The 18,463-nt window shown below is 39.5% G+C and overlaps 1 protein-coding gene across 2 annotated transcripts; it reads left to right on the forward strand.

Moving 5' to 3' along the window:
* On the forward strand, nt 1–17,476 carry LOC125556757. Of its 2 annotated transcripts, none has more exons than XM_048723148.1 (6): nt 1–190; nt 342–8,166; nt 8,861–8,973; nt 9,950–10,107; nt 11,790–11,873; nt 12,377–12,585. In XM_048723148.1, the coding sequence occupies exons 2-6, from the start codon at nt 8,150–8,152 to the stop codon at nt 12,494–12,496; spliced, it is 492 nt and encodes a 163-aa protein (XP_048579105.1). In that variant the 5' UTR covers nt 1–190; nt 342–8,149; the 3' UTR covers nt 12,497–12,585. The 2 variants fall into 2 exon arrangements, with proteins under 2 accessions (XP_048579105.1, XP_048579106.1); XM_048723149.1 differs by lacking the exon at nt 1–190 and adding an exon at nt 12,644–17,476 and having other exon boundaries at nt 8,135–8,166; nt 12,377–12,492.
* The last annotated feature ends 987 nt before the right edge of the window (nt 17,477–18,463 follow it).

Here is an 18,463-nt window from a genome sequence, read left to right on the forward strand (position 1 = left end):
TCTGCAGACAAAATTGTGCTCCCTCTCTAATATTTTATACATGCATTTATTAATTATTTCCCTCTTGCTTGTAGATGACCAAGGCCCTATTTGAGAAGCCATACACTACCCATAGTATTAGAAGGTCAGCTGCACGCTGGGCAGCCAGATGTGGTGCTGATGATAGCACAATCAAAAGGGCTGGTCGCTGGTAAGAACACTTGCCAAAAGCAGAATGATATTAATTTTGTGATGTGATATGAACTTTTGTATGAATATAATAATCAAATAATGTTTTTACTGGTGTTGGTACATTGAAATATACCACACAGCAGTCGTCATACATAACACTTTTCTTTTAGGAAGTCAAGCAGCTTTGAATTTACACCCAAGACGCAAGGGCAGAAATGATTACTGAGCTTCATGACGACAATCCAAGCCAGGACCATCTACTGTGGATGCTCAAGCCCCTACTGTACATATCATAGCCATCATCAAATGCTATCCTACATGGAAGGACAACCATTCAAACCATGAACAATAAAAACCCATTGAGGCGTTGTACTGTAAATGGATGTTCTGAATTTCACACCAGATTTGACAGGCATCTACCACAAGCCCATGGCATTGAGACGGGATGTGCGAAGTACAAGCGACTCATAAAAAAAGCAGTGAAAATGTAAGACACAGTCAAATAATATACAGTAGTACTAAGACCAAAAACCCTTACTGCCAATACCACCCTCGGCATTTCTGGGTTGTCCCACAGGTAAATAGATGTGACAGAGTCACTAAACATATATTTCCTAGCAAAGGTGAGGTGCGACTTAATAAACGTTTAGGAATGTAGTTTCATGTTGTTCGACAACATGAAACTACATTCCTAGTTACACTAGCCTGCGATAAAGTGATTAGTGAGCGCAGTATTTAATCAACTTCTTTTCGGTGAATTACGTTTGATCTTGATACAATTATCACAAGCAATTCGAGTGCAGGACATCCCTTCCGCCACCGCAAAGGAAAAGGCGTATTTTGACAAGTAAGTGGTAGAATCTAAAGAATGTTGTCCCACGCATCATAGAGTGATATAAATATGGGTGCGTTTTAGATAGTTTTTTAGTTGTGAATGAGTTGCGATATTGGAAGGATTTCTACTTGGATTTACGAAGACTAAAGAACGGCTGCTCGAGGTATGTAGAGTTAGCTCTATTCGTTAGGAGTGTTGTAGTTAGTTTAAACCCTTGACCTAGATGTCACTATTTCGATTCAGTGTGTGATCGCTTTATAATGTTTAGTAATTTTCATGTTGTTTACCGTTACAACTACAATGATTTATATCCTCGCATTCATTGTTAAATTATCAGCTAGTTCAATTCGGCTCGCTTATTGCAGTTAATTGTTTTGTAGCTCATGCTGTTTTGTTTGGCTTCTCGCTGTTATAATGTTCAGCACAATCTCGCACGTACCTAAAATCGTTGCACAAGTTTCCTAACTAATTCGGATTCCTTTTTATAAATTTAATAGGCAAATCCGTAGTGAATTCCTTCTCTTTTAATGCATTTACTTTTTGTTAACTCTACATTCATTTCGGACGTTACTGCTCTAGCAAAAGTCATTTTTCCTAGTTTACATTTGTCTCAGTGATGGCTTTACCAATCACTTAAGGTCAGAGTTATTTGTTCGCAAATTATCAGTTTCCTTCCGTGGTAAACCTAATCAGTTATGGTCCTAAACTTTCGCCCTTTGAGGTAGAATCCTTTTCTATTCATGTCACTCCGTTTGGATAACCATTTCCATGATAATTTTCCATAATTCTGCAAGCGTTTCTGATAATATCGTATGCGAATTCGTTTCTACAAAATCGTATGGACTATTTTAATTAGTTAGAATATTCATAGGGAAACGACATTTCCGTTCTATTTTGGTTCGAAACCACAGCTATCCCAATCAGCTTTATAGACTTGTTTTCACTATAGAAGTTAGTTTCTTTCAGATTTTTTGTATTTTTAGTAATAGTATAGATCAATTAATTATTTTAGGATACTTTCTCTATATTTCTGGACTATAATTTCATGGTTATGTTTATCAGTAAATTACTTTTATTTACTAGTAGAAAACTAATTTACCTCAGTTGTATTGAATACCAGTTATGTATTATACTAGGCTAGCTATATTATTAATGATGTATATAAATCTATAACTATTTGCTTATTTTGTATTATCTTTGTGTAATTTATAGGTAGACTCTATTCTTGTTCCCGTTTAATGTACGCTAGTGTATGTGCCAAAGTCAGTGATTTTAATAAATTTGCCTAAAGAGAATCCTTGGATCCTTCTTGAGTCTACGCGACCGCCGTGCCCCTCATCCTGTTACATTTGGTGTCAGAAGTGGGATCCAAGTGTAAAAATTCTTAGGCATTTTTGTTGAAATTAATAAACGGGAACACTAATATGACGTCTATGGGGGATAAGCTGACCGACCTGACTGCCAAGCTTCAAATGTTGGAGGAGCAACTGAAAGAGCAGGCACCAGCCCAGCCAGACACCACCGGATCAGGGACAAGCTCCGCCAGTGGTACTGCACCCATCATCCGAGTGTCAGTACCAAGAGACCCGAGGATCCCCAAGTACGATGGGACCAGGAACGACCGTGTGTTGGAGGATTCAATGTCCGACGCACAACGGGCTGTCAAGTGTCAGGCGAACGGCGAGGTGGTGGACCACCTGGTGGTGGACCAAATGAACAATCCTGAGTCTTACAACTTGTTCATAAGCCTTTAAGGATGGACCTCACGCTAAAACTGTGAAGAGTGTGGGAAGGGGTTCCAAAGAGCAGAAAATATAAGGAGGAATTATAGAAAAATGCACTTGTGTGTGCGTCAGTATAGTTGTAGGAAGTGTTGGGCAACCTGCAACACGATGGGTGCCTTCAATAGCCACAATGCCACACATCCTGACTAAACTGAGTGGTGGTCACCTTTTTCTTATCCATCAACCCTGCCGTGTCAAGGATGGATAATGCTACTGCCTATGAACGGTACATATACCGAATGTATACTTTAAATTTGATCGTTTTCCTTTTTTGTGCGTGTGTGCGCGTGTAAAAAAAAAAACACTTCAACCGCACTACGAGTCACTCGTTTTCCTGAAAACACCCAAGATCAACAAAACTGTAACGGACTCCTTTGATAAAACATTCCGTCGTCTCCATGGATGCCTTTGCCGATAAATTCAACACCATCAAGGATGGATAATGCTAATGTCTATGAACGGTACGTATACAGTCTGTATACTTTAAATTTGATCGTTTTCTTTTTGTGTGTGTCGTGTTCAAAAATATCCCTTTTTGTACTTAATTGTATGTTGAGAATATGCTCTAACCAGCCCCAAAATTGTGAGACTTCTTTGTCTCCATCCGATCCTTAATGGTGTCTACCTTATTCCACAGAATATGGCACTCATGGATACTATCCAGGGTAAGAAAATTAGAATCTATCCATTTCATGACACCATTATCCAACGTTTACTTTACGCCAGTTCATTTCTCCTTTGCCAGACAGGTTCCCATACCTGACATCAACACTTTGGGGAGAGTGAGCGGGACAGTGGCGGGGTTCCTGTGTAGCGACAGCCACGATGAAATTCTATTTGTACCTTGTTTAACAACAGAAACATGGCAGGCGTTTGATATTTTAACTGAGTTGGTGTCGTTCCCAGATGGAGTTCGCCTAAACTTTTTCTACAACAATATGCCGGCCCTACTTTATTTGGCATACCATCTAAAAATACTCCAGTTCTTCCTTCTCAGAATTTTAGAAGACCCAATAGAGAGATACCAGGACATATGGGAAACGTCACCAGCACCCTCCCAAGTCGCAGCACGTGTACTCACGGGAGGGTTATTTGCAAACGATATGGGTCGCACTCCGATCCGGATACACAGCGCTGGCGATTAGGATGTGTTGTGGGCCCCTCTGCATCGATAAAATAAGGGGATGCGTATCCCAAGACGTCTACCAGCATTATCTCTTCGATGCACTTAAATAAACCGCGACACTACACAGCACACAAATCATAATTTTATATATTCCCTCTTTTCTTTCCAAAAACGCCTGCCATGAATAACTCTAAATTCGGAACGACTCGATGTTCACCTTCAAATATTTGCTAAGCAGTCACTTCAGTACGTAAATTGGCACCTCCAGGATCGATTTACACTGGACCTACATCACAAATCACTTGATTTGCCATCACCAATGGTAAATAAACCAATAAGTGGCTAAAGAACTGGTTAAGGTTTACCTTATCTATGACTCTCGTTTGCTCATTGGCTGAGGCCTTATCTAAACAGAGCTAAAAGCTTTCCATGGCTGTCAGCGTCGGATTACCTAAGGGACGCCGTCGTAGGACCGTATAAAAAGGGGAGCGGTAAGAAGCCGCAGTCAGAACTTGTCAACCTTCAGATTGTTACAGGGAAGTAAAGCCCCCGCCGCTATACTCTACTGTTACACAATTCTCCTTTACTTTAGATGTCACAATACACTCCAACCAAGACGCCAACCAAGAAGATCAACTACTTTTCCCATTTCCCTCATTATTTTCTTCGCCCATTCAAGGGGCAAGCAAGAGTAACATTCGGCGAGTTCAGCAAATCGCTCAATACACGCAACTGCGAGTGGCTATTAAGGCCAGCTGTAACGGCATCCGCATGCCATGGATAACCCCTTAGTTATTTTTAGTCATCTCATTACGTCACCAATCAATGTAACGCTAGCGATCACGTGACCTTAGCGTTATAAACGCAGAAAACTTGTAAAGCCGCTAAGGCTCACAGAAATTTGACGGGTTCACACGGGTTTAAATTAGCGCCGCTTTAGGCCAAACTTGCTGTAAAGCTTACCAAGTTCTTGCACGCAATAAAACCCTAGCCTTGTGGAATTTGTGAGTACTTCATCAAAAGTTTCCCGGATCTCTCCGCCACGCGGAGCTGACGCCGCTACACCAGCAGTAGTTTTGTCTGAATTCGCCCAATGTATTGACGAAATATATGACATAATAACAAAGAACTCTTCGACAAACTTGACCCAATCACAGACAAAATCGGGCCACACTTTTTCATAAGCCTTTAAGGATTTATGATTGCACACCTGAGTTATGGACCACACTTGTTCATAAACCTTTAAGGATTAGTCAGGACTCTCTAAAGTTGGCTTCATCAACTTTCCGGGAAAGAGATGTTCCTTCACTACCTTCCGAAAGTACTCGCCTTCTTACAGCCAACCTCCCGCTAGCCAGTGGTAGCTCTACAGTTTGTAAACACTCAAGCGGGGCAATAAAGAACAAGAAGACGGCCAACCATTGCTCAGCGTGTATGATCCCCGGCTACCCCCAATACCAAAAAAGAACCACCCAAAAACCTCGTAACACTGGCAGAGAACCCACTGGGAAAGCTGTTGGCCACAGAAAGGAAATGACAAAAACACAAATCAACCGGACATGTCATCAGTTCAACTAACAAGAAAAAAAGCCTTGCCGATAAATTGAACACCATCAAAAATGACATTGGTAATATCCACGAACAGTCTGCCCACACTGTCTGCTCTCGTGCTCGCCTTCATTGTGTGGGTGTGTTGATGTAGAGACACCTCCTGCAACTTCCTACTTGAGTTCACTCAAGACCACAAAAAGTTCCTGGGGACAGTCTACCCCAGGTCTCAAAAGATGGGTAGAGCGAAATGGGACTACAAAAAACCTGTGGATTATTCAATCCAAGAGCAACCCTGTGAGGATGTTCTTCCGTTTAAAAATGTCTGACCCATGCAAGTTCTTCCCTTGGTCTAATGTTTATCTTACCAAGCAAGCCAAGTCCACATGGACAGTATGAGACCAGCCAGACCCCACTTAACAACATCAATCATGTGTTCAAGATATCACCATGAGGCAGCAAGAAGAAACAACCTAAGAAAAGGCACCTCCATCCATTCTTGTGAATACGGTGATAATAGAATGAGGGAGTCTAGGCTGTCATGAAATATTTTTTGTCTTTACCCCAAGCTGTACTCAATCCTTAACACAAAAAAATGAAAATTCATGCGAAGAAAATTGTGAGAGCAACTGAGAAGTTTATCTGACATCAAGATAACAAGAGCTGCCTCTTTGCAAAAGAACTACAGGTGGTGAAAATGCAAAAGATCACATATGAAAAACACCAACTAAAATACGGACTTGGATAAGATCAGCTTCTCAACCTTCAATGATAAACATTGAACGATTATTTGAAGGTTTCTGGTTCGTACGATTCATACGGAATTCATACCATTTTCAGCCAATAGGAGACCCAGCTCGCATTACGTCGTTACATCACGGCGTTGAAAATTTCTCATTAATTCTCTAACCACTTCCCTGCTCTTATCTAAGCTTTAACATGGCTCCCAAAATGAGGAGCAGTAATGTTCTGCGTTATATTGAGAGTGCGGGACTCTCTGAGGATCTCAGCGAGTTTGAGAGTGAGAACATATCGGCAGGGTCTCGCTTGGCCACCAATAATGAGACGGCAGTTCATGTAGAGAGCACAGCTCGTCTATATGAACTCCGTCTCATTCAGATGGAAAAATTCGCCGTACAAGAGAAGGACACGGCTATTCTTTTTGGTGAAAATAGCCGCCCATTTAGGGCGGCTACTATCAAGACCTTTCTCGGTAAGTGTGAAGTATGATGCTCTATCGAAATACTGTAAATGAGACTAAAAAAGAACGGTCTAATAACTTACGTACGTAAAGTCTCAAGACCGGCGCACATGTTGAGGAAAATTTCACGCATTCACTCTGCTTACTGCCTGGCAAGGCCAAAAACGCACATTTTAAGCAGGGGATAATTATGTCACAGTTGCTTCAAGCAGGACATAATTTTGACACAGTTGCTTCAAACAAGAGATAATTTTGTCTCAGTTGTTCGTGATACGTAACTTCGATCGACGTCTGCACGCGTAAAATTTTCCTCACCGTGTTCGCCGGGCTAAGTTTAAAGTTTTACTTGCCCTAAAGCCGTTCTTTCATGATTTTAAGTTTACCTTCTTTAGATGAAGTAACTATAGATTAAACCTATATCCTAGATAAACGTACTGCCCTGCTAGACCATCCCTGTTAATCTAGCCTAATACCAGGAGCGCCGGATTTTATAGGCGGCTTTGTTGTAAAATAATGCGGTAATAAGAAGTTCCTTCCAATTTCTTACAGATTCTACACTAACCCTACAGACCCTAGGCCATTTAGGTCGTTTATCATTTGCTCCGATACTAACTGATTCAAGCCAGCTAAAAACTGGCTGATAAGGGGGAGGGAGGGCTGGTGTTAAAAAGGAGAATTATACAAGTTTGAAATGAGTTATTAAGTCATTAACAACCTCTATTAAACTGTGTCCTGGTATAGAAATATTAGGTTAGGAAACAGGAAATGCTCAAGACTATCGCTCATTATTCTTACACATGCACTGAGGAAAGAGGTGTTATAAAAAGGAGGTTACCGTTTTTAAAATGTCTGTATTCACTGATTTATCGATGGTAAGCATGCCCAAGGTGAGTGAGAGTTGAAAAACAAACGGGCATGAGAGGAAGAAACTTAAAAGAACCTAGGTTGCCTCGATGCTTTGTCGAAAAATTTCAGATAGCCGAATATCACATCATTAAGTTTGTTTTGTTTACAAACAAGGAGTACTGTAATACCCAAATTCAAATTTTAAAGTGCTTTTCTTTTCATTTCCTTGGTTTATTTTCCCAAGCTTCTAACAATGAAAAGCCCCCCCCAAAAAAAGAAACAGGAATGTGCAATAAAAATTACTTCAATTTATTATTGCAATGTTGAATTTGAATTTTATTCTGCCGAAAGGGGTGTGGCTAAGCCTTTTCATATAGTGCTGGTCCTAGTTCAAGGAACATATTACTTTTCAAATTATGAAGGCTTTTTTAAATATCCAGTTCCCCAATTGGATCTATTCACAAATCTTTTGTGTTTGTGTTGATTTTAAATAATTTGAACCTTTATAATTTTAAATATTGTAATTGCAAAAATTTATTCATTTGTTTTTTTATATTTTAGAATACTAAGGCGAACCGAAGGGCACCAAAATTGGCAGTCTCGCCTGCAAGGGTCTGGCGCCACCTTCCATAAAAGGAATGGAAGCAGCATTAAGGTATTAATATTAATATTTTTAATATTCAAATGTTAATGTTTTTCCAGGTTTTTATTTTATTTATTTATTTACTAGATATCTTCATAGTTGGCTCTTCCAACAGTGATGGACGGGCAAATTTTTTTGTCATTTTTAAATTTTAAGCCCTGATTATACTTTATATAAACTCGTACAACATGTTTATAATGCTTTACACAATTCAAAGATTGCAAAACACTTACTACTCTTTTCTATTATGTGTGCATAAAGTAGATATCTAACTCTCCCTTGCTGTACCTCTTGATATTGTGATATTTTCTGATATTGTATCATCTTAGGTAGATATCAGATTATATTTGTAAGATTCTTGTTTATATCCAATGCTTATTCGAAAACAAAATAGACTATATTTTTCCTATTTACTTGCTTAATTAAATTATCACATATTAGATAAATTATAGATGTCTTCACTTTTTCTCTAAACATAATATTGCATATAGTATCATATCTAGTAGCTAATAATTTTGAGATTAATTATGATATATATTTAATGACATATTTTAGTCTAGTTTGATGGTACAGTGATTTTTAATGTGAGATATTTTAGTCTAGTTTGATGGTTCAGTGACATCCATATTGATTAACTACACTTTATTTGGTATTTTGATTAAGACACTTTGCAATAATATAATTGGTTAGTGACTCTGTCATACAGATTCTGGATGCCGAATTTTGGGCATGTTGGCCCATACAGTGAGCAAGTGAAAAGGGATCATGATGGGAAAATCGTAGACATCATCCCAAAAGGGAACCCTATGGAGGATGCTGGTAAGTGTCTGGTATGATGATTATGACAGTATTCCTGTCAGCCTTATCATTATATCAGTACAAAAAACAGATTTTTGGACTGGCTTGTACTTGTAGCATAGCCGTCAACTCTCCCGCTTTAGGCAGGAGTCTCAAGATTTATTTCTATCAAGGAGGGTAAAAGATGCAGGTTGCAGGTCCTGCTGCAGGTTGAGTACAAAATGCAGGTCGGGTGATTACAGTTTTTTTTTTTTTTTTGCTTTCTCTATTTCATACACACTACGGCTCACGTGACGCGTTAAAATATTGAATAATAGATTTTCGTTTATTACTAAGCAATTACGTGACCTTGGGAATAAAGAATATCTTTCCAGTGATTTGCTGCACATCAAGCAAACTTGGGTCAAGTAATGTTAACAGTAGCAATATCTCAGTAAAAACTGTATAAGAACGTAAACCCACGAATGTTTCTCCGCTTTATGTTAAACATACCGGTGCACCACCTAGATCCTGGTCTAGATCCACCCCTGATGTCCATTGGAATTATTAAAAAAGCTATATACTAGAAAGTGAACCATTTATCTAACAGATATAGTCACCACATTTTGGAGTTTATTTGATTTATATTTGGTTGATGAGCAGCAAATGACTGGCGAGATATTCGTAGTTTTCCCGCGGTCGCGTGATCTGTGACGTAACCACCTATACATATTTTTTTCACTTAATGTCCATCTGACATTATACATTAATTGACCCAAGTTTGGTTGATGTGCAGCAAAGTCACGGGATTGCTTATGCTTAGTTATAAAAGAGAATCTGAGCGTCACGTCAGCTGTAGAAATTGAATAAAATAGAGGAAGCAAAAAAAAAACAGTAAAATCACCCGACTTGCATTTTGTACTCAACCTGCATGTCACCTGCAACCTGCATTTTGTACCCTCCGTTCCTATCAATTTTTTAAAGGTCTCAAGATTTATTTCTATCATTTTCTTAAAAGGTGTCAAGACATTGATATGTTCGCTAAATAAAAGGAAGCGCCGACCTTCTAGAAGAGACATGAGGGCCGGCATGAAGCCCTATGAGGCAAAGAAGGCGCCACCATTCTATCTTGAGGATATGCTCAAGATGACAGAATACTGTTTGAAGACAGTTGAGGTAAATAATTTAATTACCATCACAAAAAAGTTCATTAGAAATAAACAGGTAGCCTAATAAATCATTGATAAAACCCCATTGATCCAGCTTATTTGCAGGATGTGTAATTTTGTAGGCTATGAAACCCTGCATAATCAAATCTGCTTGAATTAAGGAGAAATTAAATCCATCTTTCAATAAGACATGTCTTTGTTACAGAGACCACTTACATTACCATTTCAATATCTTTTAAACTGGGGGTGGGGGCTATTACAATTGTTTTGGCATGGAATGATACCATAATTTTAAAAATGCAATTCATAATTTATACTTATTGTAGCATTACAGAAAATTCCCTGCTTACAAATTAACAACATTGTAAATTATGTGACCGGGTGGTATTTTAGATTTTGCAAAGATTTTTAATAAGTGAGTTTTGGATTATAATCATAATAATTATGCTGCTGTGTTGAACCTTGATCATTGCATCTCCTGATCAAGATAATATCACATATAGATCCATTTTACAAACATGACAGACACAATAGATTCTGTAGTCGAATATTCCATAATATTCGAGGGGTCGATCAGAGAGGACGAAGGCATCTAGTAGATTCTAGGATAATCTCCGATACTATCACAAAATCAAGGGTCCAGCAGATGGAAAAAGCAGGATCTAAATAGACATCTAGTAGATTCTAAGATAATATCCGATAAAATAGACTACAGTAGTAGATTCTAGGATAATCTCCAATAATATCAATGGGTCCAGCAGATGGAAGGAGCTGGATCTACATAGACATCTAGTAGATTCTAAGATAATCTATATGTTATCACAATATCGAGGGGTCCAGCAGATGGAAGCTAGGAGCATGATCTAAATAGACATCTGTCTAATAGCATATTAGAGGAAAACAATGATGATATCCTAATCTCAATAAACAGTTGAAGCTCTCATAAGCGACCACCTTGGGAACTGATAATTGTAGTCGTTAACAGAGCTGGTCTCTTACGAGAGATTGCTCTCATAAGCAACCACTGGGCGCCAAAAACTTGAACAATAGGTGTTGGTCTCTTACGGGAGCTTAATTAAAATGGAATCTAAAAGTTATCGTGATAACAACAACGCTGGAATATTTTGGTTTATTGCTTGATTTTCAAACTAGGTATTTTACTTATCATGAGAGTGAGTTGTTTTACTTTATAGCAATTAATTCTACGCAAAGTTGCTCATTATGCTCGTTTATATCGACGACTCAAGCTTTTCGTCATGAGAATATCGCATGGGTCTTTTGTTAGCCGATTTCTAAAGCATGCAACAAACAAGTGGATGGCTATTGTAACTGGATAAAGGATAAATCGTGGAGCTGGCAATGGACTAGAGATTCCTTGCATTTATACATTTTCTGGAGACAAAGAAACGTCAATCCCATGGTTGAAATTGAAGTTAGAATATTGTAATTATGAAATTCTTTAATAGTTGCCTACTGGAAAGGCAGCTTTTGTGAAACATGACAACATTTCCGCTTTATATGTGATTTCAACAGCATTGGATATGATGTTTATCAGGTGTTGACTGACGTTGTAAAGCCAAAAATCATTGTGGTCGCTGAAGAGAGCTTAAAAATAAAAGAAAAATAGTTATAGTAAATAGTTATTTTTCTTTTGAGGTATATAATATTGTTATAATTTACATATTGCAGGAGTTAATCTGTCGCTATGGGCCAATCCTCTTAACCCTACGTTGTGCCCTGTTATGGCACTCATTTCGTGGCTGCTGTTTTCTGGTAAGTTATTGGAGGCCCCTACACATCCTATTTCTTTATTCTTTTCCCTTTTTTTCATTTTTAGGAAAACCTGTATAATGCTCTTGCATTGCTCTGATTTCTTGTCATAAGGAACAGTAAATTATATAATATCACTTGTTTTTCCTACTGGCTTACAATAATAAAATACTGTTTTTCTCTCATTCTTGTGGTTTCCTTTCAAAAACAAATACAAAGCAAATACAAAATGAGGAGAAAAGTTGCAGGAATTTTAAAACTAATTTAGAGATTCTTACAAATGTTATAATAATATGACCATGCCATGCACTTTTCTTAATTTTGTATCACACTCGCACTGCCGGTAGTGGCCTTTGGCAGTGTCCGCAAAGTATGCTGGATCCTCAAGCATGTCGCACTGCATGCTTGTTTGATTTTAAAAATACAGGTATATCTGCAGACAAAATTGTGCTACCTCTCTAATATTTTATACATGCATTTATTAATTATTTCCCTCTTGCTTGTAGATGACCAAGGCCCTATTTGAGAAGCCATACACTACCCATAGTATTAGAAGGTCAGCTGCACGCTGGGCAGCCAGATGTGGTGCTGATGATAGCACAATCAAAAGGGCTGGTCGCTGGTAAGAACACTTGCCAAAAGCAGAATGATATTAATTTTGTGATGTGATATGAACTTTTGTATGAATATAATAATCAAATAATGTTTTTACTGGTGTTGGTATATTGAAATATACCGCACAGCAGTCGTCATACATAACACTTTTCTTTTAGGAAGTCAAGCAGCTTTGAACTTTACACCCAAGACGCAAGGGCAGAAATTATTACTGAGCTTCATGACGACAATCCAAGCCAGGACCATCTACTGTGGATGCTCAAGCCCCTACTGTACATATCATAGCCATCATCAAATGCTATCCTACATGGAAGGACAACCATTCAAACCATGAACAATAAAAACCCATTGAGGCGTTGTCCTGTAAATGGATGTTCTGAATTTCACACCAGATTTGACAGGCATCTACCACAAGCCCATGGCATTGAGACGGGATGTGCCAAGTACAAGCGACTCATAAAAAAGCAGTGAAAATGTAAGACACAGTCAAATAATATACAGTAGTACTAAGACCAAAAACCCTTACTGCCAATACCACCCTCGGCATTTCTGGGTTGTCCCACAGGTAAATAGATGTGACAGAGTCACTAAACATATATTTCCTAGCAAAGGTGAGGTGCGACTTAATAAACGTTTAGGAATGTAGTTTCATGTTGTTCGACAACATGAAACTACATTCCTAGTTACACTAGCCTGCGATAAAGTGATTAGTGAGCGCAGTATTTAATCAACTTCTTTTCGGTGAATTACGTTTGATCTTGATACAATTATCACAAGCAATTCGAGTGCAGGACATCCCTTCCGCCACCGCAAAGGAAAAGGCGTATTTTGACAAGTAAGTGGTAGAATCTAAAGAATGTTGTCCCACGCATCATAGAGTGATATAAATATGGGTGCGTTTTAGATAGTTTTTTAGTTGTGAATGAGTTGCGATATTGGAAGGATTTCTACTTGGATTTACGAAGACTAAAGAACGGCTGCTCGAGGTATGTAGAGTTAGCTCTATTCGTTAGGAGTGTTGTAGTTAGTTTAAACCCTTGACCTAGATGTCACTATTTCGATTCAGTGTGTGATCGCTTTATAATGTTTAGTAATTTTCATGTTGTTTACCGTTACAACTACAATGATTTATATCCTCGCATTCATTGTTAAATTATCAGCTAGTTCAATTCGGCTCGCTTATTGCAGTTAATTGTTTTGTAGTTCATGCTGTTTTGTATGGCTTCTCGCTGTTATAATGTTCAGCACAATCTCGCACGTACCTAAAATCGTTGCACAAGTTTCCTAACTAATTCGGATTCCTTTTTATAAATTTAATAGGCAAATCCGTAGTGAATTCCTTCTCTTTTAATGCATTTACTTTTTGTTAACTCTACATTCATTTCGGACGTTACTGCTCTAGCAAAAGTCATTTTTCCTAGTTTACATTTGTCTCAGTGATGGCTTTACCAATCACTTAAGGTCAGAGTTATTTGTTCGCAAATTATCAGTTTTCTTCCGTGGTAAACCTAATCAGTTATGGTCCTAAACTTTCGCCCTTTTGAGGTAGAATCCTTTTCTATTCATGTCACTCCGTTTGGATAACCATTTCCATGATAATTTTCCATAATTCTGCAAGCGTTTCTGATAATATCGTATGCGAATTCGTTTCTACAAAATCGTATGGACTATTTTAATTAGTTAGAATATTCATAGGGAAACGACATTTCCGTTCTATTTTGGTTCGAAACCACAGCTATCCCAATCAGCTTTATAGACTTGTTTTCACTATAGAAGTTAGTTTCTTTCAGATTTTTTGTATTTTTAGTAATAGTATAGATCAATTAATTATTTTAGGATACTTTCTCTATATTTCTGGACTATAATTTCATGGTTATGTTTATCAGTAAATTACTTTTATTTACTAGTAGAAAACTAATTTACCTCAGTTGTATTGAATACCAGTTATGTATTATACTAGGCTAGCTATATTATTAATGATGTATATAAATCTATAACTATTTGCTTATTTTGTATTATCTTTGTGTAATTTATAGGTAGACTCTATTCTTGTTCCCGTTTAATGTACGCTAGTGTATGTGCCAAAGTCAGTGATTTTAATAAATTTGCCTAAAGAGAATCCTTGGATCCTTCTTGAGTCTACGCGACCGCCGTGCCCCTCATCCTGTTACATTTGGTGTCAGAAGTGGGATCCAAGTGTAAAAATTCTTAGGCATTTTTGTTGAAATTAATAAACGGGAACACTAATATGACGTCTATGGGGGATAAGCTGACCGACCTGACTGCCAAGCTTCAAATGTTGGAGGAGCAACTGAAAGAGCAGGCACCAGCCCAGCCAGACACCACCGGATCAGGGACGAGCTCCGCCAGTGGTACTGCACCCATCATCCGAGTGTCAGTACCAAGAGACCGGAGGATCCCCAAGTACGATGGGACCAGGAACGACCGTGTGTTGGAGGATTGGATATCCGACGCACAACGGGCTGTCAAGGGTCAGGCGAACGGCGAGGCGGTGGACCACCTGGTGGTGGACCAAATGAACAAGCCTGAGCCTTACAACTTGTTCATAAGCCTTTAAGGATGGACCTCACGCTACAACTGTGAAGAGTGTGGGAAGGGGTTCCAAAGAGCAGAAAATATAAGGAGGAATTATAGAAAAATGCACTTGTGTGTGCGTCAGTATAGTTGTAGGAAGTGTTGGGCAACCTGCAACACGATGGGTGCCTTCAATAGCCACAATGCCACACATCCTGACTAGACTGAGTGGTGGTTACCTTTTTCTTATCCATCAACCCTGCCGTGTCAAGGATGGATAATGCTACTGCCTATGAACGGTACATATACAGAATGTATACTTTAAATTTGATCGTTTTCCTTTTTTGTGCGTGTGTGCGCGTGTGTAAAAAAAACACTTCAACTGCACTACGAGTCACTCGTTTTCCTGGAAACACCCAAGATCAACAAAACTGTAACGGACTCCTTTGATAAAACATTCCGTCGTCTCGATGGATGCCTTTGCCGATAAATTCAACACCATCAAGGATGGATAATGCTAATGTCTATGAACGGTACGTATACAGTATGTATACTTTAAATTTGATCGTTTTCTTTGTGTGTGTGTGTGTCGTGTTCAAAAGTATCCCTTTTTGTACTTAATTGTATGTTGAGAATATGCTCTAACCAGCCCAAAAATTGTGAGACTTCTTTGTCTCCATCCGATCCTTAATGGTGTCTACCTTATACCACAGAATATGGCACTCATGGATACTATCCAGGGTAAGAAAATTAGAATCTATCCATTGTATGACACCATTATCCAACGTTCACTTTACGCCAGTTCATTGCTCCTTGGCCAGACAGGTTCCCATACCTGACATCAACACTTTGGGGAGAGTGAGCGGGACAGTGGCGGGGTTCCTGTGTAGCGACAGCCACGATGACATTCTATTTGTACCTTGTTTAACAACAGAAACATGGCAGGCGTTTGATATTTTAACTGAGTTGGTGTCGTTCCCAGATGGAGTTCGCCTAAACTTTTTCTACAACAATATGCCGGCCCTACTTTATTTGGCATACCATCTAAAAATACTCGAGTTCTTCCTTCTCAGAATTTTAGAAGACCCAATAGAGAGATACCAGGACATATGGGAAACGTCACCAGCACCCTCCCAAGTCGCCGCACGTGTACTCACGGGAGGGTTATTTGCAAACGATATGGGTCGCACTTCGATCCGGATACACAGCGCTGGCGATTAGGATGTGTTTTGGGCCCCTCTGCATCGATAAAATAAGGGAATGCGTATCCCTAGACGTCTACCAGCATTATCTCTTCGATGCACTTCAATAAACCGCGACACTACACAGCACACAAACATAATTTTATATATTCCCTCTTTCCTTTCCAAAAACGCCTGCCACGGATAACTCGATGTTCACCTGCAAATATTTGCTAAGCAGTCACTTCAGTACGTAGATTGGCACCTCCAGGATCGATTTACACTGGACCTACATCACAAATCACCTGATTTGCCATCACCAATGGTAAATAAACCAATAAGTGGCTAAAGAACTGGTTAAGGTTTACCTTATCTATGACTCTCGTTTGCTCATTGGCTGAGGCCTTATCTAAACAGAGCTAAAAGCTTTACATGGCTGTCAACGTCGGATTACCTAAGGGACGCCGTCGTAGGACCGTATAAAAAGGGGAGCGGTAAAAAGCCGCAGTCAGATCTTGTCAACCTTCAGATTGTTACAGCGAAGTAAAGCCCGGTACCTGTACCGCCCCCGCTACACTCTACTGTCGTTGTTACACAATTATCCTTTACTCTAGATGTCACAATACACTCCAACCAAGACGCCAACCAAGAGGGTCAACTACTTTTCCCATTTCCTCATTATTTTCTTCGCCCAAGAGTAACATTCGGCGAGTTCAGCAAATCGCTCAATACACGCAACTGCGAGTGGCTATTAAGGCCAGCAGTAGTTTTGTCTGAATTCGCCCAATGTATTGACGAAATATATGACATAATAACAAAGAACTCTTCGACAAACTTGACCCAATCACAGACAAAATCGGGCCACACTTTTTCATAAGCCTTTAAGGATTTATGATTGCACACCTGAGTTATGGACCACACTTGTTCATAAACCTTTAAGGATTAGTCAGGACTCTCTAAAGTTGGCTTCATCAACTTTCCGGGAAAGAGATGTTCCTTCACTACCTTCCGAAAGTACTCGCCTTCTTACAGCCAACCTCCCGCTAGCCAGTGGTAGCTCTACAGTTTGTAAACACTCAAGCGGGGCAATAAAGAACAAAGAAGACGGCCAACCCTTGCTCAGCGTGTACGATCCCCGGCTACCCCCAATACCAAAAAAGAACCACCCAAAAACCTCGTAACACTGGCAGAGAACCCACTGGGTAAGCTGTTGGCCACAGAAAGGAAATGACAAAAACACAAATCAACCGGACATGTCATCAGTTCAACTAACAAGAAAAAAAAAGCCTTGCCGATAAATTCAACACCATCAAAAATGACATTGGTAAAATCCACGAACAGTCTGACCACACTGTCTGCTCTCGTGCTCGCCTTCATTAACAGCATTGTGTGGCTGCTCCTCTGGTGTTGCTGACACCGTCGCCACGCGTCCACTAACGATATACCGCTGCAAACTAGTGAGGATTGTGAGACACTCCATCCGAGTCTTAATGGTGTCTACCTTATACCACTGAACATCGCACTCACGATTACTCCTGATACACCCCGCAGCATGCCTCCAGCCCAATCTGGACGAAGCAGCCGTCATCGCTGACGTCGAAGTGGTACGCACGGAGCTATCGCCGGCAACGCGACTGGCTACGGGCACTAACGAAACCTTGTCGCATCTGAGATGGTGCCCGTAGATCCACCCGCCTGCAGTTTTGCGGCACACACGTTAACCAGGAGTCAGACAATTACAAAGACAATTGCAAAAACAAAACAAAAAAATTATAATAACAATCAGGAAAATAGAAAAAAAGGACATTATTTTAATCTTTATATTGTAGTATGTAGTTTGGCAATTACCGTTTTTCTTATTAAAAAAAATCATATGAAGTGGCTCCTTTGCCAACGCAAAATAACAACAACAAAAAATTATAAAACCTTTCACCCGCAAGGACAACCTTACACGCCACAAGGCGGAGAAACATGGACCACCACGGTACAAGTGTGAAGAGTGTGGGAAGTGGTTGCACTTGCAATTTGCACTTGTGTGTGCGCAAATATAGCTGCAGGATGTGTGAGGCAACCTTCAACACGATGGGTGCCTTCAATAGCCACAATGTCGCACACCCTGAAAAGACTGAGTGGTGGTTCTTATTTTGTAATCCAACAAAATAATCCATACCCAGGGTTGGATAATGCTACTGTCTATGAACGGTAAGCATTTTATAAGAGCTATACAAGACGGCGGACGAATTCGACTTAACCATAAACGGC

This window comes from Nematostella vectensis, chromosome 15, assembly GCF_932526225.1.
Source record: "Nematostella vectensis chromosome 15, jaNemVect1.1, whole genome shotgun sequence".
In the NCBI taxonomy this organism is placed as follows: Eukaryota; Metazoa; Cnidaria; class Anthozoa; order Actiniaria; family Edwardsiidae; genus Nematostella; species Nematostella vectensis.